The following is a 25,087-nucleotide window of genomic DNA, read 5'->3' on the forward strand; positions in this document are numbered from 1 at the left end:
TGATATTGATAAATGGAAAAAATGTAGTTCAGCATCTGTAGTCACATTTCAACTCGTTGCTGCTCATCAGGCTCTTTGTAGGTCAGCCCCAGAAAAGCTTGAAATAATCAGTCTGCGTTAAAACTGAAATGCCGAGAGAGGAAAAAAAATAGTCCTGGACAAACTTTAAATAATTCCTGTCAGCTGTTCAGCACCGGCTCCCCAAGTCACAAAAGTTGACTTGGCATCTTTTCCCAGTGTTCAGACCCAGTCATTGCTGGTATTTAGCATCAGTTCTTGATGGTCCAGATTAAGGCTGACATCAGTAAACACCACAACTCCCCCCTGGCTTTAAAATCTGACCTGGGTCATCAGATCTCAACTTCCTGGCTTACATGCAAACAAAGATGTGGACACATCAGATTTTCCTGTAAGCTGAGTGACAAACGGGACATCAGCAGATCTGTTTCTGCAGCACAGATCCATTCACTTACTGGAACTACTGCATGCTGATGAGGTTCCCTTATTAAAGCATTAAGGCAACAATACTTGAGTTCAATAATTCAGAGTCATATACACAGCTTTACTTTGCCGGTGTGCATTAAAGAATATGTAAAAGTCAACATGCCACACTCTACTGTCCAGATATACATAGGCAAGGTCAATGAACACAAGTTGAAAAAATAAATTTTCTTCATTGCATTGTGATATTAGATTTTTTAAAAGAATTTATTTATTAAAGGGATAGTGCATAAAGTGTTGACAGCTCTTATTATTAATAATCCATTTCATTAGGTGTATCTTAAATGTGTTTGTTAAAATTTCTGATGATCATCAGAGTGAGATTCCATTGAGTAGCAGCTTGTTTTACCAAAAGCAATTTTCCTAAAAGGAATAATAATGATCCTTTCTGTCCTTCTTGTCAAGCAGCTGTCATATAAACTCCACTGGAGCCACCAAAAACTTAAACGGGTCAAATTGTTTTAAGATGCTTTCATGAGCAGCTGCTGCTGTTCTCTTATTTTTTAAAACCTACATAAAGGGGCAGTGTTATGTAAAATCAACTTTGTTGAGCTTTACATCATGTTATAATCATCCAAAGATACCTGGAGTGTTGCCTTGGTTCTTTCATGCACATTTGAGAATTCCTTTAATCTCACAGCTGTGCCAAACACCTGGGTGGACTTGGAAACTGCAGCTCCAAGGAGGAGCTGCAGTTTCCAAGTTTCCATCTAACAGTGCAGCCCTTCCTAGCCCCCCCCCCCCCCCCCCCCCCGACACACACACCCTCTGTGACTCCTCCACTCAACTCTTTCGGACTAGCCAGCAGTAATTAGTAAACTCCTACTGCATCTGCTGACACTGGTAGAAACGTTGTTAAAGGGTTAACAGAGGAGCCTTGTTGTGATGACTTCCTGAAGGCGGAGCTTCAGAAAGAGGAGTTTATAAAGTGACAGAGGCCCAATTTCAAGGCGTTAAATTATAAAGTCATATTTCTTTTTATTTATATTTGATGTATACATTTTTATAACAACTGAAGTTAACATAGTTATTGATTGTGCTATAAAATTGTACTATGTATCTGAACAATATATAATACTGCTCCTGTGCTTCTGTGAATTATTTATTTATTTTTTGTTAGATTTCCAGTGAGAGCAATTTTCTCACATGGTTTAATTAGCTACATGAGCTTCCACCACCGAGCCGTAATGATCTACTGCTGTTCATGAATCAACAAGATGAAGATCCTTCATTAGCTGTTCCATGTCTCCTGTACCAGAGAGTAAGCATCAAGGATGGGAACCCTCCATCGAAACAGTCTCCTGGGATACAGAGTGGTGGAGAAGAGGAGCCAGAGCCAGATGATGAGCCCCACCTTCCTCTTCCTCCACCCATGGAGATCATGAAGGACCCCTCAGCTTCAGAAGAAAAGGTACCAGAGGAGGTTTTGGTTTCTCTGAGAGTTTATTCACCTCAGCTTTGAATTCACACTGACATTTTGTCCAGTAAAATCTTAAATCTCAATTTATTTTTCACAGATTTTACATTATTTTATTTGGAATTAAATATTTCCTCATCTTCATTTACACTCTAATTCTTACATTTTCATTATGGACTTAACAAGTGATCACATCGTTTGATGTGTCTAAAAAAAAATCCACATCTGAAGATTTTAAATGAGTTTTTACATAGATTTTCTTTTCAGCTTTGCTTTTCTTCTTTCATGTTTACGGTATTGTTGTGATGGAATATAACTGTAACTGGGTTCTTATGGTTTTCCTCCTTTCCTTCCAATCTAACCTGCTGCTCCCTCTGTCTTCCTCACAAAGTCTTCATCCTTGCTAACATCTCTGCAGTCGTCCTCTGACGTCCCCAGCGCTGCAGAGCTGGTTAGCGCCATAGAGAAGTTGGTTAAAACCAAGATGGTGAGTCACCAGCTAGAGAACAGAATTATCCTCAATCATAAGCAGAAGAACAAATGGCCACAAAATAACTTACCATATTTAGTTTTAGAACAAGAAGCAATCTTAGACCCATAAGGTCTGATAGGATCTGTGGTGAAGCTCACCTCTGGGAGTTGAGGAGCTTAAATGTTGATTGTGTTTTTATGAAAATGTTTTACAGCTATTTCATTGAAGTTGTTCTCAGTTTCTCCTTTCTTTGCTGGTTTGGCTTGTTGAATTTAAAAATGGGTAATTGCTTATCAAAGAATACAGAGCAATCATTAAAATTCAACTGTAGGACATTATGGACCCATTTAAGTCCAGATCAGTGTCCAAAGCCTGAAAAAAGTCTTGGTGGATTCCACTGATCCTCTGCACATCCTCTGCAGAACAAACAGAACAAACTTTTTTATCCCTACAGTCAGTGTTTTTTTGTTTGTTTGGGTTTTTTTTAACTGTAGATTTAATGCCCTGACTGAAGGTCACTTTTGTATTACTGCAGTTCAAGTAATTTTTAGCCCAAGCTTTTATTAATTAATTTTATTTTGTAACATTTGTCTTAGATCAATCTTCTTGTCATGTAAAATCTTGTGTGAATGTGTTGGCCATCACCACTATTTGTTGTAAATGAATTGCCCTTCGACGTCCTAATGTAGTTAACCAGCCAAAAAGCCACCAACTTTTCTTTATGCATCTTCTCTGTAGACATGCGATGGTGACAATAAATTCTAATCATAGGTATGATAATCACCATAGTTACTTAACTTAAATGTAATTTAATAGCATTGTATAGTATGAAAACCTTGTACAACTCTTAAAAAAATCTAAATATGAAAAGGTAAAGAAGCAAACTCATCATGATATGTTAAGAACATGCAGGCATCCTGCTGTCCGACACAGAGCAACACCGTGTCTGTTAGCTGGTTTGAATCAGCCGCTGAGTCCTCTAAGTTTGTTTATATCGGCTTCCACTTTGGTTCTCCTGGTCAGTGTCGTTTCACGTCAGTCTTATGGCAGACTGGAGCTCTTCATTGGTCTAGGAGCTGAAAACAACCATAACCCTTCTGTGGACTGCTGTACTGTAGCATGAGCTCTGTCCAAACTTCATGCATCCTCAGATATAAAAAAAAAAAGAAAACAGTTTCCAACTGGTTTTCAACCAAAATAACTGTATGATTGTTACTGTGATTTTATTTGCTTTCTGCATCTGCACATTTCAAATGCAATGTAATTCTGTGTCTCATGAGTAAAACATGTGCTGCAGTAGATGCTGTGGGATGTTATGTTATGTTTGATAGAGACACAGTGGGTTGTTTTCCTGGAGGACATTTGTTTAAAGTTAGCTCCAAGACTGCTCTCTGTTCAGCAATCAGCTGATAGTGTTGACCTATCAGCTGATTCCAGAAGAGATCTCTTCACCACTACTGCCCCCTGCTGTTCGGAAACGTTAGCACCCTGATCACCTTGCCTGGATGCAGCCGCATTCTGGATCAGCTGCAGATGTCTGAATGATTTTTTTTTTAGACAGACTGGTGAAGACACCGTTGCTGTAATCAGTGCAACTAAATATAAACATCTGGACGAGTTTCATCTTGATCTTGCTGGGACTTTAAACTTTAGGCCTAGAAATGTTCTTCAGGTTACAGAAGGCTGACTTTGTAGCCCTATGCATGAATAACGTTGCTTGTTTCCTGTTCAGACGGTGGAACCGTATCCAGGCTTCACCCCTCCATCTCCACCGGAACAACACACACCAGTTCAGGCACGGAACTCCGAACAGGACCAGAAAGCCAAAGCTATGAGACACCGGACGTGAGTACTCAGGCTAACTTTCTTCTACACTGCTGTGATCCGCAGCATCACTGCAGATGATAATGATGTGACTGATGTGTCCACGTTGTGATTTGTGTGTTCAGGTTTGTCCTGAACGAGCTCATTCAGACAGAGAAGGACTACGTCAAAGACCTGGGAATCGTGGTGGAGGTAAGGATTCCATTCCAGGCTTCGGTGAGGCGAAGCACAACACAGCAGCTTCACCATAATTTTTTGTCTCTCTGCAGGGATTCATGAAGAGGATAGAAGAGAAGGGCGTTCCAGAGGACATGAAGGGAAAAGAGAAAATAGTATTTGGGAACATTCACCGCATCTATGACTGGCACAGAGAGTAAGTCTCCCAGATGGGGCTGGAAGCATTGATGGGCCGTCTGTATCTGCTGCTGACGTTCCTCTGGTGTGCCTCAGGTTCTTCGTAGGAGAGCTTGAGAAGTGTGTTGACGACAACGGGCTCCTCCCAGAACTTTTCATCAAGCATGTGAGTAAAAACGGAAAAGAAGGATGTCTAACATTCCTGCGTTGAACTGTGTGAAGACCTCATGTTTGTGTTGCAGGAGAGAAGACTGCACATGTATGTGGTTTACTGTCAGAATAAACCCAAATCAGAGTACATCGTTGCAGAATATGACAAATTCTTTGACGTACGTAGTCTTTTTTTTATTATTATTAATATCTGACTGTCTTAACATACATGATTCCCTCATGATTTTCTGTTTTTTATTAGTGAGTCACATCAGTCCTTGTTAACATTTTTATTTTTTTAACCTGTTCTTGTCCCAGGATCATTTCTGTGACTGATATATTGTCAGAAGCATCTGACCAAACACCAGATCTCTGTGTTGTTAATGTTCTGCTTTTCAGGGGATCCAGCAGGACATTCAATCTAAACTGAGCATCAGTGATTTCCTCATTAAACCCATCCAGAGAATTACCAAATACCAGCTGCTGCTAAAGGTACCAAACACTGAAACAGCACGCTACATTTATTTTACACTGTGATCTGGCAAATGTTGCTTTTTCTATTTAATGTTCCAGAGCCTGCAGACACAGTGTGAAAAGCATGTAAATGTATTCATACCCTTTACAAACACTGTTGTGTGTTTGTAACACACACATTACAAACACAAACTATCTGTTCTCAGTACTGGCAACACACTCTGCGGTCATTTCTAAAATGAAACTCATTTTCTTCCTCTTCATTATCTGTGTTCTTTGTGTTGTCCTAATAACTAAAATACATTGAAGTTGGTGATTTTTCCAGGAATATGAACACTTTTTCTAGGCACTGTAGCTTGATAAGCAACCTGTTTGAGTCACTGTTGACTGGGTACTAATGTCTCTTCTTAGGACTACCTGAAGTACAGCTCTAAGGCTGGCATTGACTGTAAGCAAATTGAGGTAAACCAGATCTATCATGTAGAGAGAAAATACTGTGTGTGTAGAGTCCAGCTGCATCTAGAATGTTTGGCTATTTTTCCTGAGACCCCAGGACTGTTTTCTGTCTCTCATGACAGAAAGCTGTGGCGTTGATGTCTGAGGTTCCTAAGCTCTGCAATGACATGATGAATCTGGGCCGGCTTCAGGGATATGAGGTGTGTTATCATGCCAACATTTCACTGACTGGAGTCCTTTTGAAACTTCAGCTTTTAAAGCCACCCTGGTTGTCTCTGCAGGGAAATCTGGCCAATCAGGGCAAACTACTGCAGCAGGAAACCTTCTTTGTGACGGAACAAGATGCTGGAGTCTTGTCGCGATCCAAAGAACGCAGAGTCTTCCTCTTTGAGCAAATCGTCATCTTTAGTGAACTGCTCAGGAAAGGCTCATCCACACCTGGCTACCAGTTCAAAAAAGCTATTAAGGTGGGTAGAGGATCCTGTCAGATATTCCACTGACTGATGCCAGACTTAGAGACGCTCATAGCATTTTACTTAAAGATGACTGAACAGCTGTGATAGATTGATTGATAGATGGATGGATAGATATTCATTCTTTCATTCATTCATTCAAACACAAAATGGCTGCTGAATGATCGGCATAACTATTGTTACTGGATCCCCCACAGGTGACCAACCTGGGACTAGAGGAAACTGTCGACAACGATGCCTGCAAATTCGTCATGTTCTCTCGCGGCTCATCGGAGCGCTTCACTCTGCAGGCCGCCAACGTTGACACCAAGCAGGTCTGGGTCCAACACATCCAGAACATCCTGGATGCTCAGAATGACTTCCTGTCAGGTGTGGACACACACACACACACACACCAACACACACGTACCCCTATACGCAAAACATTAATCCCTTAACTAATCCTTGGTTCTCAGCTATGTCACATGGATGATCAAGGCATATGACTCAATGTTAACATCTGTATTCATCACATCTGGTTTCAGTTAAAGCTATCCTTATGTATTAGCTGCTACACTAACAGAAACAGACATGTGCTAGCAGGTTGGGTGGTCCACTGACTGTTCATTATAAATGTGACATGTGAAATGAAACTACAATCTATCTGACACAAGATCCAGAGCACCGGACCCCAGAAAGTCTGGCTGAAAATGGAACCTACAACGTCGACAACGTGTTTAAAGAGCTAGTTGTCTTCATAAAGAGGATGGCCAAACAAAGAGACAACTTGAGCCTGCTTTGTGTCCATTTGTCCCTACAGAGATGAACTCATTGTGGAAAATGGCATCATAATGAAAGACCAGAAAACTACTATCCCACTCTCTGCACATAGGCTATATCAATATTGTATGCAAATGGCACCAAGGTGTTGAAGCAACTAAACAATGAGGAAGAGGCATTTTCTACTGCCCCATGTTATCCAGTGGCAGCTCAACAGAAACAATCAACTCTAACCTTTTGTGTGTGTTTGCAGCTCTGCAGTCTCCCATTGTGTACCAGCAGTGTCAAAGCAAAGACAGCGGCTCCTCTCTGATCAGACGGTCCTCATCGTCAGGAAACCGGCCATCTTCATCCTCCCACAGCCGGCCGTCCTCAGCTCTGGGCTTCAGTGAGAAGAGCCCTTTAAAAGTGTCTACCTCCAATGGCAGCTCCTCTTGCTTTGAATCCAGTGTAAGTTTCTGCATTCTTGCAGCATGCTCTTTTATTCAGGTATTTTTGGTGCACCTTTCATTCTGAAATTTGAGTAAACACAACACACACTCTGTAAGTTAGCTGACCTAAAAGCTAAGGTTAAAATCTAGGCTGCAGTCCAGTGGGTAGTGGAATATCTAGCACACTATGCTCTGACTTTACTAGCTTCTTCTCCAACAGCTTGACTGTGACTCACCGGAGTCAGAAGCAGAGCTGTCTCAGATAGAAGTACCTTCAAGAAAAACTTAAATTGAACTAAGTAAGAAAATATCTTTGTGTATTTCACAGAACCACAGCATGATGCTGTCACCACCATGCTTGACTGTTGGTACAGTGTGCTTAGGTTGGTTTATTGTTTACTTATTAGGATCCCGATTAGTTACTAGTTACTAGTTACTCAGGTTACTAGTATGAAAGCCTCATGGTGTTATCCTCCAGTTGATATTTGGCTTGTTTATGTAGGTAGATGCACATTTTAGTTGAGCTTGAATGTGAGAAGACTTGTTGACTCTCTGCACTGCTGCGATCCCTAACCTCTCCCCCCTGCTCACCCTCCCGCCCTCAGCATGATGACTGTAACGGCCTCTTCTCCACCATGCGGGTCACTCAGGACTACTCTGCACTCAAAGAGAACGAGATATGTGTCAGCAGAGGAGACGTGGTCCAAGTCCTGACCATCAATCAGCAGAACATGTACCTTGTTTTTCGGCCAGCCGACAGCCAGTCACCCGAGGCCGAGGGCTGGTTGCCAGGACACGTCCTGGGCCCGCCCACAAAGTCCATAAAAGACTCTTTCTCCACTTCCTCCTTCCCAGCCGCTGTGGCAGATGCCAACAACATCAAGTAAGTCCTCCCCCCTGCCCCCCACCCCCCAAACCTCCCACCTCCCTGAACCCTCCAGCAGCACTTGTGTGGCAGACAGACGGCTGGACTGGATGAGCGGTGTGGAAGCTCCATCTGCCTGCTTGTGTTTGTGTTGTTTTCCTGAGTGGGCTCCTAACTCCTCACTGCCTGTGCCCTCATCTCCTAATCCCTCACCCCTCCTGCTGCTTCCTGTTCTGACAGGACACAGAAGGATTCCCACTGAGTCACTGCTCTACAGAGCACTAAGGTCCCCCCCCCCTCCCCCCTTCCTCCCACTCTGCCCGACTCCCCTCCAATCTAACTGACTGCCAGTCTGCTGAAGGGAAATCCACTTGTTGTGGCCTGAAAGCGAGATAAAACACACACTGATCCCACAGGAGTAGACCGAGTAGAACATGTAGCTGACTCTGACCCGGGGGTCCATGTGGAGCTAAAACCGGACTTTTTTTTTTCAGTTCTAACAACCTGCTTCTGTTTTTCTTTTGTACTTCTCGTGTTTACTGTTTCTTTGACAGAATAAAACTCACCTGGTCATCTTCAGGTGGATTCTCTTCTCCGTAGAGGAGAATATTTATTTTGTTGTCTGTGGCAATCTGTATACATTTTGTGTTGATTCTTGTTTTTTCTTTCTTATTAATTATTATTTTATTTCTTAGACAGAGTTGGATTTGTTTCCTGCTTTGTGTTGATTTTGTTCACTGTACAAAGTTCATACTGTTATATCTGACTGAGGCTCTAGAACATTCCTGTTTAAGAAAAAATGCCATTTGCACTATTTATGAAGATAAAAAATATGAATGAAGTCAGGCTGTGCAATATGTTTGACTTAACGGCAGCGCTCAGCTTTGTTCTGTCCGTAGTCTGATAAGGATTTTAGATGTTTTTTTTAAATATGTAAAATAAACCTTTTGGATATAAGCATGAGTTAGAGCAGAAGCGTGAAGGTGGACATGTTTTGTTCTGCTTTAGAATGAAGATGGTATGTAGTTTTTAATATTTGTAAATAAATTACAAGAGCAAACTGAATATCTGCCTGCATTTCTACACACACTAAGTACACCATTTGTTAATATGAGAGATAATTTTTCATTTTTGAGCAAAGCAGTTCAGTAGACATTACATAGGTAAAGCATGGTTTTACTCCTTCTAGCATTCCTGTGTATGAAAAGCATAGATCCTGGTGGCTGCTGGTCATTTCATCTCTACGTCCTTTCCATCCTTTCATACCTCTATATCTTTAGGTAATTCTGCACCTGACGTTCTGAGATACTAAATGGAGCCGCCTGCTTTGGGATGTTTCAGGAATCAGTTGCCAGGGAAACATTTGGTATAAACCAAGCCAAACATTTCCAGTCATTTTCAATATTCTACCACGTCAGTAGTTTACTGTGGGGAAATATGGTTTCATAAATCAATATTATCCACCTAGTTTGATTAGATCAGAGGTTACAATATTTAATGTCTACTAAAAGTAATCTGGGATAAATGAGGGTAAGAACCAGAGTAGAACAATCAGGGTTTGAGTCAAAGTTTTCAATAGTTTCAATAGTTTGTTCCTATAATTTCCGAAAATACTTTAGCAGGACCGAACAATAAACTGAGATAAAGTGCATATTTGCAAAATTGTTTCACAGGTATGAAATGCATGGCGATGAACTGAGCCGCAGCCATCTCGGCGTTATTTCCAGATATAAGTGTGAAGTGTGATCATCTGCACCGTTTACTTCTTTTTGTCGTAGTGTTCTTTTTGATTCAGTTTGTCTTTGAGTTGTTACTAACCTTCACGGTTTGACACTCCACTTAAGAAGCCCTTAGACTGAAGCATGAAAAAGTCAGACGGCACCATGGATTGTATTTATTTCACCAAAAAGATTTGAATTCTTCGAGACCAAAAGAAATTGCAGTGCATCTTTTTTTATTTATTTTTTTTAACGTTTTTTCCGCTGTCTGTGCTTCATTTCACATTTAAAATCTTGAGATTTAGTTTGATACAGTTTAGTTAATGAAACACAGTTATTTCAAGCCACATTACAAATGGACCCAATTTATGTCTGGTTGTAAGGAATCCAATTCAGTTCAAATTTGATTAGTTGGGTTTAGGTCAAATTACAGAATGCCCAATCACATTCTTCTGATCACATTGAGTCAGTGACTTTTAAACCTCATCCTTCCTTCTGAGCAAACATGTGATGACAGTGGAGAGGGACAACTCCCTTTAACTGGAAGAGACCTCCAGCAGAGCCAGGCTCTGTATGAACAACAATATGCCACTGAGAAGTCAAACAGAGCTACGTCTCCCCAGAACACTCAACATCTGCATCAGGTGTTTTTGACTGAAAAGGTAACAAAGATGGCAGGTTTCTAAACAGATGCAGCATTCAGGAAGTGTTTTGTGTATTCTGTCCAAGTTTCTGATGGAACAAAACTAAGGGCTTGTACAACCTTTGCTTGGGAAGGTAGTTTTAAATCCATTATAAAAATTTTAAGTATCCACATCAAGACCTATAAAGATTAAATTCTTGTCAAACCTTAGAAATTCTGTTTGTTAAACTGTTGACTGACTCACCTGACTCACTTTGTATTGCAGCTATTTCCAGATTAGCTTTTGCATCTATTTGGAAAATTAACTCCACATCTTTAATATTTTAGCATATCAACATGGATTAAAAGTTGCTGTGTGATGTACAAGTGAATTAAAAGTCTTTTCATTAAACTGTCAATCATAATTTTAAATTGGTTTTCCAATCAGAAGTCAAATTTCATATTGACTTTCAGTCTATATCTGAAATATAATCCATGTCTTCATCCCCAGACTCCATTGCCATTTCAGTTAATGACACAAACCAATGAAGATGTTCACCATCCAATCTTGATTGGATGGTGAACATCCAATCTAATCTCTGATTACGCTTGGACTAGTTTGCAAAATCTTTGGTCAGAAAACACTCTTGGTGTGCAAGTCACAATATAGCCCTCTATTTTTTCATTAATTTTTTACTTTTCTTAAAATAAAGTAGAACAAAAGTAGCCAATGGAGTAACCTCTGGAAAAGCAAGAGTTTTGGTCTGGAGCATGGATTTAGGTTTGAGAAATTCATTGCTCCTTTACAGATTTTTTTCAGTTTTTCCTCTTTTATCGTACATTTGAACATCACAGAGATAATGTGAGCAAAGAGAAAAGGACATTTTGAACTTATCCTTTGAGGAACTGTTTTCACTCAGCCACATTTTTGTGTTTAGGAGCATGGATATCCTGAATACCAGGGCTCCTCAAATTCAGGCCTCTAGTCCCGGTGTCCTGCAACCTTTAGGTGTGTCAATAGTCCAACATACCTGAGACAAACGGCTGAATGACCTGCTCACTATGCAGCCAAGTTCTTCAGAGTCCTGCTGATTGTTTGACTCAGGGGGCTATGACTGAGCTCCAGTCATAGCCCCCTCTGACTGGATTTGAGGATCCTGCTGTAGAACGTCGTGCCACAGTTCATTTCTGTCTAACATTAAATCAGACTGAACTTTTGCTGTTTTAGATCAGTCAGGATTACCAATTTTTGTTTGCTAGATGCTAGAATATTTTTACCTAAATTCAGAACTTTTATTATTGTGGGAGAGTCCAGATGATGACAGTCTGAAAGGTATTTTCAACATGGAAGTTAGATTTTAGCTCATCTGTGGTTCATTTTTATTCAGAGCTTCAGACGTACATTTTGTTACTGACATGGGCTGAAAAGTCAAAGAGAAAGAATTTCCTCCAACAGCAATATTAAAAGCCAGATTACAGTTTGTAACTGCATGTAGCAACAGAGACAGTCTGGAGACATGTCCTGTCATCTGATTAAATAAAATTAAAGTGTTTGACTATTGTTACATCTGGAGGAAAACATGGAAGCTTGCAAGCACCAGGGGCAGCATGTCAGGATGCTGCCACCACTGGTGCTGCTGGAGTGGCAGCATCTTTTTGTAAGGATGCACTTCACAAAATGGATGACATCTTGAGGGAAGAAAATGTTTTAATATGAAACAGTCTCAAGACACCAGCCAGGAAGTCAAAGATCTGGTGAAAATTGGTCTTCCAAATGGGCAATGACCCTAAGCATGCTTCCAAATTATTTCCAAAGTGGAAATAACAGAAAAGTAAAAAGAAATCTTTTGGAGTGGCCATCACAAAACCAAGATCAGCTGAGCTAAAATGATGTTTGTGAACATGGCGACCTTTAAACCTGACCAAGTTCCACCAGCTCTGGAATAAAACAAAATTCCTGCAAACTCTTGTCTGCAGGTTGTGGAAGGCCCACATGCTTCTAATGTCCTGGTGCGTAAAATCCTCGGTTTTAACATAGCATCATACTGACATGTCGTGGGAAAGAATTCTGTTTACACACTGGATAAAATGTTAGCAAGGTCCACAAAGGTAGATGTTGAAAGAGAGTAGGCAACTTACTGTTACCTAGGATAGGCAATAGTAAGTATATCTAATCTTTCAGATTTTTCCTGTGGCAGGCCCCAATGCTGCTTGGACACCAGGAGATGTGAAAAAGGCACTGTGTCCTTCGCAAATACTGTCTCTGCTCTTGGCATGTCAAGAAGATATTGGTTCATCCAGCAGCAAACTGTGGGTCAGTGATCCAGATCCTCTGACCTAGATCAAGAGTATCATACCAAAAGATTGAGAGGAAAATTGTAGAGCTTTGAGGGCCAGAATTTTATCATCATAGTAAATCTTCTGATTGTTAAGGAACAGGAACAACACAGGAAACGCCACCTAAATATTCAGAACCAAACCAGCATCCAGCCACAAAAATGGGTAAAACAGATAAACCAGCTTATGATATGAAAACCAGTGCGGTTAGGCTTCCTAGGTTCAGATTGAACATTGCACATCAACTTACCAGAAATGGTTTGAGTTGTAAAAGCATATTGATGATTTTGACATAAAAAGTGACATTAGGTCCAAGACATAGGAGCAAGGAGCAAATGTGGAAGGATGGCCACATTACAACAGTTTTATGGAAGATTACACTCATGGTGTGTAATCTTATCAGTTGATAAATAAGAAGTCTTTTCATGACAGGTTCTCTCTTTACAATTATATGCTCACAGATTATATTCTCATAAACTGTAGCATCACAAAGCCCACTCGCTTTGAGAAATGCTCTGATTGGCTGGTTTTACTGTCAATTCTACTGAAGAATTTGCTTTGAAAGGCTTACTATAAAATCCCAGAGGGTAAACCAGTCACTGAGTTGATGTAGTCCTTCATCTGCCTAGCAACTGCCCAGATGGAATTCTGATAGGATGAAAACTGGCTGTGTTCAAAGTATAATGGATATTCCTGTGGATATGCCAACATTAAACAAGAACTTGGTTAATTTATAGATGATAATGAAATAATGGAAATAATTCAGATAAAAAAATCAATGGATGCTATAATAAAAATTTAATTTTTTTTTATTTGACACACATGGATGGTCTTGAGGGCCTTGATGGTTTCCCACCAACAATAGAAGCTTAATTCTATTGAAACAACAAATGAATGATTTTAAAATGGTTGCTTAAATACTGCAAGAGGTAAGTTACATGAAGATTCTTTTAATGAACAAAGACTCAGAGTTTCTTTAGGTAACTGGTCCAACATGATTTCCTAAATATTGATTGAAACTTAGAAGCAAAACCAACCATGTCCTCATGTCTAGTTAATATGGCAAAGTTTCCCCAGGACCTGCTGGTACTGAAGCTGTTTACTGAAGGAAAGAGGTGTTACTCTAATGACTCCCTCAGTTTCCATGTCTGTGCAGTGGCAGCGCCACGGCCACATGTGGTTGTAGTAACAACCATTTCAGGATGTCAATGTTTGATCCAGGTGCGTTAAACCAGAGAGAGAACTAAAACATGCAGGATGCCGGTCCTCGAGGACCGACTTTGGGCACCACTGTCATAAAGTGTCATTTGGTAAATCATGACACTTTTAATACAAAGTTGACATTATTCAAAATGTCTGTTATGAGAACTTGACATTAACCAAGAAATCATGATCTGACATAAATTTGTTATAAAAGTATTACTGATTAAACTTTAGCTTTAATAACATAAAGCTACATAATTTTTAAAGTTTAATCAGTAATACTTTTATAACAAATTTATGTCAGATCATGATTTCTTGATTAATGTCAAGTTGTCATAACAAAGACATTTTGAATAATATCAACTTTGTATTAAAAGTGTCATGATTTACTGAATGACACTTTATGACAACAGTCATAAATATTCATGAAGACTTACTCATGTTCATGACAGGTGTTATGTCATGTTTATGACGGTGTCATGACAGTCTTATTCACAACCTGTCAAATAAAGTGTTGCCAAATCTTCTGTAAAGTCAGGAAACCCTGAAACAACTAATTCTAAAAACAATTATTCATCTCCACACAGGGAAATGAATCCAGAGCAACAGATAGCTTTAAATGCCACTGAATTTCACTTGTTCGCCTCCATTATTCTGAACTGACAGCTGTTGCTACATCCACACAATGGCTGAGCTGAACACTGCTAAGTTACTATGTGATTGGCTGCTTGATGTTTGTCCTTCATGCACTGCACAGGAAGTCTTTGTCATGGAACACGCTGCGCGCTAGGAAACGTGCTGAATCCAGGGACAGCTCCTTTCTGGGGTTCAGGAGTCAGGACAACAGCCTCCTCCGTAAACCCAAAGATGGCGTCGTCTCCCCCCTCCCGCTAGCCCTGCCAAGCCCCAGCCACAAGGCTAAAGTGAGTATGGCCGGTCGGTGGTTCCAGTGGCTGATGTGGTGTGTATCTGCTGTAACTCCTTCATTTCTTCCCTACATTCAGACATTTTATGAAACTAATCTTAAATCTGTGATGACGTCCCAAACACGGAGCTGATTGCAGCAGGAGCCAGCAGGCCTGTGCTGTGCATCACATTACAAGTGATGCAGAGCAGCACATCACCTTTATTGTACATTCAGGTGCATTCTTAAGTGTCAATAGCTGTGTTATAAGCCATAAAATTGCCCAAATTGAAATTATGGAAATAAAATTGCTTAATGGAAACACGGCAATTAAAAAAAAGTTTTTGGATAAAAGAAATTGCACTTCGATGGTTTTTCAGCTGTAAAGCAATAAAGAAGATGACAGGAAGCAGTAGGAGGATGATGGGATTTGGACAATATGCAGCTGATGACTCCATCAGAGCTCTTACAGCCGGGGTGCTCAAGTCCTGTCCTTGAGAGCTACTGTCCTGGAATTTTTAGATGCATCCTTACCCCAACAGACCGGGATCAGCTCTGAACAGGCCTGGTAATGAGCCATTTGTTTGCTTCAGGTGTGTTGGAGCAGGGAAGCATCTGAAAGTTGCAGGACGGTAGCTCTGGAGGACTGGACTTCAGCATGCCTGTCTAACACCATCACATAGTTCATAACAAGTTGTGTTATTGAAATATGTTGAATTGAAAGTTTTTAAGTTGTAAAATTGCTGACTGAAATTTCCCCAAAATTGCAGCTCATGCCACCCCCCACAAGGTGCCGCCCTGGGCCCACATCGCCCATATCAGAAAGCACCACTGTTCACGTGTGATTTTAAATTAATTTCTTATTTAATAGAAACATCACAATTGCAAATTTGTGCTTTTTCAACATTAGCAAAATATCGACAAAGATTTGTGCACATTTATAATGGAAATACAACAAATGTTACAAAATGAAAGAAATTGAACAACTACTGCAGTTGAATTTCCAGTTCAGGAGTTTGGACCATCTTATCCAAAATAGATGACTGTAATTTGTTTAAGATGTGTCTTTAAAAGCTACAATAAAAACCTGTTTAGTTTGGGATTCTCATGATTTGTATTTTGTTAAATCCATCACTCACAGATCTCAGTTTGTCACATTTTCTGTTCCAACTTTATTATTCAATCAAACTTTGCTAAACATCTGATTGCTTGGATGTTCCAATCATGTTCCTCCAAGAATAAACTTTTAAGTTTTCTGAAATAGATTTAGTGTCCAGGAAGATGAAGAGACATATTTGTACTGAACAATCTTCTAAATCTTTACAGGTGAGCTGGAAGTTTAATAGTTCAATTTTTTTCATCCATGTTAGTGAAGTTAAAAACTATCTCAGATCATGTTTATGAAGAGAGTTGAACAAATTTGTAAAGTCATGTGCAACTGCATTCAAATCTAAGCCCACTTACACAGCAGAGAATCAGCACTTGAAAACAGTCCCTGAAATGATCACATTGTTGGATAATTATTGTTAATATTTTCAGATCAATCATTGGTGATGAGGTTGAAAAATACAGAAGTGTTTTTGTATGACACACAGTACTTGCACACTTAAGGGCAGAATTAGAATCCACAGTTAACCTCTTGTGTTTTTGGACTGTGAGAGAAAACCTACAACTGCCACTGTGTCCTTGGGCAAGACACTTCACTTGTGTTGCTTGCTGGTGTTGGTCAGAAGGGCTGATGGTGCAAAATGGCAGCCATGCTTCTGTCAAAAATAAAGTATATTTTAGATGTAAGAATAAACGACAGCAACATCAGAAATGATTTAAAATCAATATAGAAACATTACAAGTGAGTGCCCTTCATATACAATATATAAAGGCTTTTAAATGTAATTTTTTTACATCTTAATTGTTGATTTTTTAAAAATCTTCTGCATATTTTGTTTTAACCCGCTGAGCCAAATTACATTTTATCAGCCTCTTTGTCTTCTCCAGTGAAGCATTAATTTGCTCGGCCTTTTCTCTTCTGCTCACACAATCCCTCCTTTTCCCCTGTTGTTCTTGTCCTGTTTCTCTGCTGTCCACCAGGACCTGCACACCTCTGATGAGTCAGAAAGTGAGGAAGACCTTGACCCAAAGACTGGCATGGAGGTATTCGTTGCCTAACTATCATAAAATTAGATGCAGTGCTGTTAAAATCCCTTCCCCCAACCTTGTAGATTTCTTCTGTTTCTGTTATGTTTAAATGTTTCAGAACATCCAACTGATGATCCTCAGTTTATTTTCAGATAAAAATAATCTGAGGAAATACAACAGAAATGTTCAATTTTAGACTTTATCTATTAAGAGCAAAAAGTTATCTAAGCCAGTCTGATCCTAGGAAAAAATCTGATTATTCTTCTGTTCCTTGTTAAATCATGAGTTAGCTGTGATTAACCACATTGTTTGGGAAGAATGTCATTAGCCACACCCAGGGCTGATCATTGCCAGACCTGTAGAATCAACACATAGGTTACATTGGTAATTAACATCCATCAGTCTGTAATGGGTCACAAAACCATTTGTAAGGCTAACTGGAATCAGAGCACCAACTGTGGTGAACTTCCCAAGAATGACCGGGTTTCCAAAATTACTACAAGAACTAATCAACAACCCAACTCATCCATTAACTATAACCTGGTTTCCAACTTTTCATCACTTTCCTTTAGTCTTTGTCACTTACAGTTTACTGTTTGCTTGTTCTTTTATGTTTCCATTGTGTAAAGTACTTTGAATTGCCTTGTTGCTGAAATGTGCTACACAAATAAACTTGCTTAATGTTTGCAACCTAACTGGTATCTTTTTGTTGTTGTTGTTGCTTTCCAGCTTCTTAACCCAAACTTCATCCAGGAAGGTGAGACCCAAATGAATTGGTGGTGTTAATCTAAGAGCTGTAAGACATGTCTTAAGGGAAAATGTCATCTTTACCTTTTATTGTCACGCCATAAAGCATACCCTCAACCCTCAACCCTCACACACTTTATTTTTTTTTATAACTCCAATTTTGATAAAATAAAAAAATACCAAGAACAATAATAAAAGTGTTAAAGAAAACCTCCAACTGGAATCATATAAACACCACCCTAGGGTTAAAAGTTGAATTTGGTAAGTCTTTCATAGAGCTCATTAATAGTCAAACAGCTGTCATAAGTTATCACATATAACAGGAGTAGCCAAAACAGATACAATGGCTGTAAAAAGTATTCACTCCATTGGATGTTTGAACCTTTTATTGCTTCCACAAAGCAATCATGATAAAAAAAAGTCTTTTTGGCCAAACAATTTTTTAAAAAACTCTTTAATATCAAAGGAAACTGATTTCTACAACAACAAAAAAAAGCAGATAAAGCAAAAATATTTAACTTGAAATAAGTAATTGTATAAATATTTACCCCTTTAAAGAGGCTGGCCTAATTCAACAGAGGTTCAGCTGGTTGGTGCTGGTAGTCTCACCAGAGGTGGTCTCTGCCTGTTTGGCACCCTGGGTAACCAACCCCAACCAGCTTCACCCCTGTGAAGCATGGTGGAGGCCGAATCATGCTGACATGAATCATGTTTCTTAGCAGAATTCTGGAAGGTTTGTAAAAGTGGAAGGTAACCCCCCCCCCCCAAAAAAAACTAGTAAAACAGACCTGGGTAAAAATGATTGTACCTGTAACTTAATATGTTTTTGTGCAACTGTAATCAAACAATTTCTGTAAATATTACACATTCACGAGAAATAAACCAAATGTAGCACAAGGTTACAATAATAAAAAAAAAAGAACACAAAATAGCACCACTGGTGTAGACACAAACAGACTGAGGAACATGAATAAAGTCATTATGTATTTAGAAACACGCTACTGTAAATAGTTGACTACAGCATAGAAGCTAAACCTTCTATGGAATGAGGCCACTCTATGCCTCAGCGTGACCTTTGGGTGGAAACGGCTGTGATGTGTTTGGTGTCTGCAGTGGCCCCGGAATTCCTGGTACCGCTGTCAGATGTGGTGTGTGCATTTGGGGAGACAGTCATCCTCTGCTGTAAAGTCTGTGGACGACCCAAACCCACGGTAACCGTGAAGGGCCCCGACCAGAACCCCGTCACCAGTAACAACCGCTTCACCATTGATATCAGGTAAAACAGACCACAGGTGAAAACAAAAAGCCTTTCTTTTTTTGCTTCATTCCTCGGCATTTTTTTCTTTTTTTGCTGCCTCCTCGGTCATTTTTTGTTTCCTTCTGTTTCTCTCCTTTCTAGGGACACTGGTGACATCCTGATGAAGATCTGCAACTTAATGCCTCAGGATACAGGGATCTACACCTGTGTTGCTGTTAATGATCATGGCTCTGCTTCTTCCTCTGCATCTATTAAAGTTCAAGGTGCCTCTCTTGTTTTTCACCACTAGTAACCCCCTGCTATATACTTCTGCTGCAGCTCCAATGCTTTTCTGTTTCATCATTTTAATCTGAAGGTATCCCAGCAGCCCCGGGGAGGCCTCTGGCTCAGGAGGCAAGCAGCACCACGGTGCTGGTCCACTGGCCACCTCCAGCTTCATCTGCTCACTGCGCCATCACCAGTTATGCTGTAGAGTACAGACAGGAAGGTCTGCGGAAACTGTTGAGTCGAAAGATTCTCTTTGACATTCCAAAAAGACTAAGCACTTCTTCTTCATTCCCCTTCCTCCCACCCACAGACTCATTCTTGTGGCAGCAGGCGGCCAGCTGCAGGGAGGAGTGTGTCCAGATCGATAATCTTATTCCTGGAGGTCACTATCAATTCAGAGTTCGAGCCTCCAACCGCTGGGGGGTTGGCCCTCCTTCACAACCCTCAAATATGGTCACACTGGGCAGCTGCAGTAAGAAGCACCAACTCATACACTCCATGTTTTTTTTAACTGATTTTGAACTGTATTGTTGCTGAACTGTGCTATACAAACAAACTTGATTGATTGACTTATTCATTCATTCATTGACATGCACCATAAATTCATTCAAGATAAAGTGATGTGAAAGTTTTCAATGAACTTTAATCATGTTAAGTCTTAGAAAGTGTAACTCATTTAACAACTCTGCAGATTTTAACTTGATCTAGCAGTAGCTGTTTCCATCAACCATATATTTGCACAAATTGGAGTTATGAAAACAAATTTGCTTAATAGAGGCACAACAATTAAAAAAAATACAAAAACATTTTTTCCTAATGTTTTTGTCCTTGGTGGTGGATTTTCAGCTGTACAGTATTAAAATTTATCTTAACACTTTTTTTTTTGCATCACACTAGTCATGTGATCTGCAACCAGATGTTACTACAGGCAAAACAACAAAGAAAACAACAGGAAGTGGAAGGAGGATGATGTTTCTTAATTACTAATTGGGTGGACAGGTTTATTAACATCTGATTTTAATTGCCTTTCTTTTTTCATGAAAGCAAAATTGTGTTTTTCCTATATTAACAGAATACCAAGAAACTTTTGCACATCTGGAATGGAAACACAACTAGAAATGCAGCCCAAAATATCAGAAACATAATAGACCCTTTAGGATTAGTTTCAGACAACCTACTGAAAAATTACTGAATAAAAATAAATAAATAAATTCATTAAGTTATTATTATTATTATTATTATTATTATTATTATTATTATTATTATTATTATTATTATTATTATTATTTATTTTATTTTTTTCAATAAAATTTCAAAACAAAAAGGCAATCCTTTAACCAGTCCACCCAGATGGGTTCAATCGTATTTCCAAGTTTTCCACACATGACATGAAAATGTCTAGAATAAAATATGTTTCTGTTCAGACCCTCTTGTGTGTCTGCCTCTCTCAGCCTCTGGGTGTGATGGAACAGGGGTTCAGTGGAAAGAAAATTTTGAGTCAGTCTTCACTGAGATCAACGAGATTGGAAGGTAAAGCATCATGCCTCTTGTCGAATCGCCAGATAACATTCACTGGGAACCATTCTGAGTTTTATGGCAGATCTCTACTTTTTCACCAGGGGGCGCTTTTCAGTCGTGAGAAAATGTTTGAACAAATCAACAAAGAAAGAGGTGAGGATTTCTGTTATTTCAAACTGCCTAGGTTCTTCCTATGGGTACAGTTGTTTTGCTCAAAGAATAACAATGATCTGATGTTTTATATTTTTGTGATAAGGAATATTTATCTCATTCAAATAATCCTGTCTTTGACAACTGTAACTCTGTGCTCAGACATGTAGCAACAGCTGGGAAAACTGGAGGCTGTCATGTTTACAGGAGAACAAAAAAGGATCATGCCCCACCTGACATGGTGTTTGAACATAGATGTGTGTGTCTTGTGTGCATTAACTTTGGGGTTGCATCTGGGGTGTGGCAGATACAATCTAGTTTTTATTATTTATTATTTAATTTATTTTTAAGTCTTAATAGTTTTATAAAATGTAGTATTTCATATTATTTGTAATAATTTTAGATTTGATCACAAATACCTTGAACTTTGTGAATTTACTATTTGTTTTATTTTGTTTTTTACTTGTTTGAGTTTTTCTATATATTTTGCTTCCTCTCATTGTCTACATCATTGCCTTTCCTCCGTTCATCTTCATCTAAAATTGATACAAGGTGCTGTAAGAGAAGGTTGAAAAAATGACATGAGTATGTAATAGTTGGATATTTAACAAATGACTTGCTGTGAGGTTTTGCCTGGACTTTCACAGTGAGCGTCTTTTCACTGAGAAACGTCTTTTTTCTGTCCAGGTTGCTGTTAAGTTTGTGAATAAGAAAATGCAGAAGAAAGAGCAAGTATCTCATGAAGCAGACATTCTCCGTCATGTCCAGAATCACCACTTGGTGGCGCTGCTGGACACTTATGAGTCTCCTACCTCTCTGATGTTCATCCTGGAGCTGTGAGTTTTGTGGCACTGTCCAGACAACACTAAAGCTGTTTTAAAAGTCACAGCTTTAGTATTCTGCTAAACACTGGTTGTTTAGCAGAAGTATTTAGTGGTTTTATGTTCATGTTTGGGCTTCTTAGCTAAAATGGCATTTTTTTGTCTGATATTACATGTATAAGGCTAGAAGATGGACGTTTGCTTGAGTATCTTGTTGCCCACGATGAGCTGATGGAAGAGAAAGTAGCATTTTTTATCAGAGAAACTTTGGAGGCTCTCCAGCACCTTCATACCTGCAGAGTGGCACATCTGGATCTCAAGGTGATAACTTATAGTCTAGGGTAAACAATAAAACATCTTACTATCATTTTGGGCTGATTGTTATCTCTCCCTGTTGCAGCCTGAGAATATCATGGTGGATCTTAAAGCTCCGGCTCCATCTGTCAAGCTCATTGACCTCGGTGACGCCGTCCAGCTCTCTGCTAGCCGCCGATATGTCCACCTCTTACTTGGAAACCCAGAGTTTGCAGCCCCTGAGCTCATCCGAGGTACGCCAGTATCTGTTTCGACAGACGTGTGGAGCATGGGCGTGCTGGCCTACGTGATGCTCAGTGGCGTATCCCCATTTCTGGATGAGTCACCAGAGGAAACGTGTGTAAACATTTGCCGCCTGGACTTCTGTTTCCCGGATGAATACTTCCATCATGTAAGTCAGGCAGCCAGGGATTTTGTGTCTTCAGTGCTGCAGGAGGATCCCAGGAAGAGGCCTAGTGCCACTTCATGTTTACAACACCCGTGGGTGGGCCGGGGGGGCGCTCAAGGAGGTGAGTACTCCAAGATGCCCCTGGACAGGTCGAGGTTGGCCACATTCATCGATCGGAGAAGACAGTTACACGACGTCCGTCCCATCACCAACATCAAAGGTTTGGTGAGCAGCACTATGGGCAACACACTGTGATGGAGAGAACCATGAACAGTTAGTCCTTCTGTGAACACCAACACTGAAATGTCTTTACTATTTTACTGTCTTATGGACTTATGAGTAAAAAACTTTCCCATTTGGTCCAACTTATAATCATCTTGAATCTGGGTGGGTCACTGTTTGTAAAACTATTTGTGGCTCAGAACAGTTATTTATTCCACAACTTGTTAATTTATTTTTTGTTTGTATGCTTTAAAATACATCCACTATAACCCAAAGAAATCATCTCAGCCATGTAGAAAGACATGAAAACACTAAACAGCAGCCATCACTTCTTAGCCACAATGTTCATATTTGCACCAAGATTTACAGGCTGTATTTATAGAAGAGAAGCTAAAGTTATTTTTCATGTAAATTGTTCACATCTTACAGAAAACTTTGACAAGCCAACAAGCATCCTGCACTTTCATCCATTTCTCTGGCAAAGACGTGAACAAAAAATAATCAAAAACTGTAGTGGCATAATCTCACAATGAACAATTATTATATATCATTATATTAATCCAATTGGGTGAAATTTAGCAATAATAAATACATGTTGTTGGTTTTTTTGCATTATCTTGTTGAAAGTTCCAATGATGACCCTTTTATATTTCCGTAGTTTGCAGGCACTGGCAAATGGTTATTACATTTCAAAGAAGTAATGATACCATGCACTTGAACCAGGATTTCAAGGCCTTTGGAGGACAACAGGCCCACAGCATCACAGATCCTCCACTATGCTTGATGGGCATGATGTGCTTCTATATAGTCATACTTTGCTTTATTGCGAACCTTTTTGGAGTGGTTTTGTCAAAAAGCGCCATTTTAGAGTCCTCTAACTAAAAGATAGGATTCCATTTAAAGCCCATGTAGAGTTTCAACATGATTATGATGGTAGGATGGACAAACGTCTTTCTGGCATAACTTCCAAATAGTTGCTGTTAAAGAATTTTGGAGTCCACAAGATCAATACTAAGGATACATTTTATATCCAAATCCAATATGGCAGTCAAAAGGAGAGGTCTTTGGAGTCTGTGGTTTTCCTAAATGTTGTAACACAGTTTATCTAAAAGTTGAACAATGCTGAGCCTTAGCAGCTCTGTTATTGGTGTGTAATACTTGTTCATCAGAACACACTGTTGATCGAGAACACACAGGAGGCAGAACTCTTCATCCACCCTGCTGGGATGGAAAGCAGAGTTCATTGTCAAACATTACTTTTGGAAATGTTTTTGAATTTTTTAGATGTGCTTGTGTTGAATTTGTTAAAACTCGCTGTTTTTTTTTATTTGACGGAATGGATGTAAATGTTAACTGAGATCCAACCTCCAAACTTACTGAAACCCAGACTTCTTCAGGCCTTATAAAGGCTCTATAATTCTTTGTGTATGAATGATTAGAAGAAGACTGAATCAGTGTTATTTTCTTGTCGGATGGTACATCTTCATCACCTGGACTCTTTGTAAATGTCCCTTTTCTGTATTAAAAACTTCTGAATTGATTTTAACAGGCTGACCAATGTAACGCACATGTTTATTTTGTTATAATTATTTGACTTGAATGACAGCAGGTCCAGCAGAAACTCCAGATCTGTATTAATAGAACCTGCTGTGATCCCCAATATGGTGAAAACTACATGACTACTACAGTTAGATTCACAGTTGATTCTTTTGTACCAGTGTAAAACTGTACCTTCTAGTGTAGTTTTGAATGTGAAGGTCTTGTTCTGTTTGACACTGTGCAAAGATAACAAAGACCACTTGTTCTCCCAAACAGTCAATGCTCAGCTGCAGAGGTTGGGCCCTGAACTGTTGGATGATCAACAAAACTAATGCAGCAACAGGAAACATGGCACCTCTGTTCATATTACTGTTTAAGGAGATATCTGTGTAGAATCAGGGCATGTAGTTTACAGAACAGCAAAACTATCAGGGATCATCTGCATATAAAACCACCTGGGATGTCTTTAAAATCAGATTGTAAATATGTCTGTTTCAGAAAGTTCATGTTTCTACTGAAACATGAACTTGTTTCAGTGTTTACATATACAGTAAACATGTAGAAAAGTGAGCTCCATTTTCACACCTACATTATTTAGTTGTACATTTCCAGCCTGACCCAGCCACTGTGGCAAACATCCTGCCTGGATTTGTGATGATGTCACTGCTTGGCTGCTCTTGAAGACAGATGTTTAATTTTCTGTTCCAATTTAATAATGAATGTATAAATTAGAGAATGTGTTCTGTAAGTATTGTGCTGTCATAGA

The 25,087-nt window shown here is 39.5% G+C and overlaps 1 protein-coding gene across 3 annotated transcripts in view; it reads left to right on the plus strand.

Moving 5' to 3' along the window:
- Positions 1 to 24,336, plus strand: part of kalrna (kalirin RhoGEF kinase a) — a 152,300-nt gene extending 127,964 nt beyond the window's left edge. The window contains exons 43-68 of one of the 3 annotated variants that reach the window (XM_032566779.1): positions 1,760 to 1,912; positions 2,310 to 2,405; positions 4,123 to 4,235; positions 4,340 to 4,406; positions 4,484 to 4,587; positions 4,665 to 4,734; positions 4,811 to 4,897; positions 5,118 to 5,210; positions 5,604 to 5,654; positions 5,771 to 5,848; positions 5,930 to 6,115; positions 6,319 to 6,490; positions 7,134 to 7,330; positions 7,917 to 8,194; positions 14,814 to 14,979; positions 17,049 to 17,111; positions 17,826 to 17,853; positions 18,957 to 19,119; positions 19,243 to 19,364; positions 19,457 to 19,588; positions 19,679 to 19,840; positions 20,820 to 20,898; positions 20,988 to 21,039; positions 21,724 to 21,872; positions 22,040 to 22,178; positions 22,258 to 24,336. In XM_032566779.1, coding sequence (XP_032422670.1) covers positions 1,760 to 1,912; positions 2,310 to 2,405; positions 4,123 to 4,235; positions 4,340 to 4,406; positions 4,484 to 4,587; positions 4,665 to 4,734; positions 4,811 to 4,897; positions 5,118 to 5,210; positions 5,604 to 5,654; positions 5,771 to 5,848; positions 5,930 to 6,115; positions 6,319 to 6,490; positions 7,134 to 7,330; positions 7,917 to 8,194; positions 14,814 to 14,979; positions 17,049 to 17,111; positions 17,826 to 17,853; positions 18,957 to 19,119; positions 19,243 to 19,364; positions 19,457 to 19,588; positions 19,679 to 19,840; positions 20,820 to 20,898; positions 20,988 to 21,039; positions 21,724 to 21,872; positions 22,040 to 22,178; positions 22,258 to 22,815 — 3,558 coding nt within the window. In that variant the 3' untranslated portion in view covers positions 22,816 to 24,336. Of the gene's footprint in view, positions 1 to 1,759; positions 1,913 to 2,309; positions 2,406 to 4,122; positions 4,236 to 4,339; positions 4,407 to 4,483; positions 4,588 to 4,664; positions 4,735 to 4,810; positions 4,898 to 5,117; positions 5,211 to 5,603; positions 5,655 to 5,770; positions 5,849 to 5,929; positions 6,116 to 6,318; positions 6,491 to 7,133; positions 7,331 to 7,916; positions 8,195 to 14,813; positions 14,980 to 17,048; positions 17,112 to 17,825; positions 17,854 to 18,956; positions 19,120 to 19,242; positions 19,365 to 19,456; positions 19,589 to 19,678; positions 19,841 to 20,819; positions 20,899 to 20,968; positions 21,040 to 21,723; positions 21,873 to 22,039; positions 22,179 to 22,257 lie in introns of those variants that run through there. The other 2 variants (XM_032566780.1, XM_032566781.1) reach the window with 2 other exon arrangements.
- The last annotated feature ends 751 nt before the right edge of the window (positions 24,337 to 25,087 follow it).

The sequence above is a fragment of the Xiphophorus hellerii genome, chromosome 7, assembly GCF_003331165.1.
Source record: "Xiphophorus hellerii strain 12219 chromosome 7, Xiphophorus_hellerii-4.1, whole genome shotgun sequence".
In the NCBI taxonomy this organism is placed as follows: domain Eukaryota; kingdom Metazoa; phylum Chordata; class Actinopteri; order Cyprinodontiformes; family Poeciliidae; genus Xiphophorus; species Xiphophorus hellerii.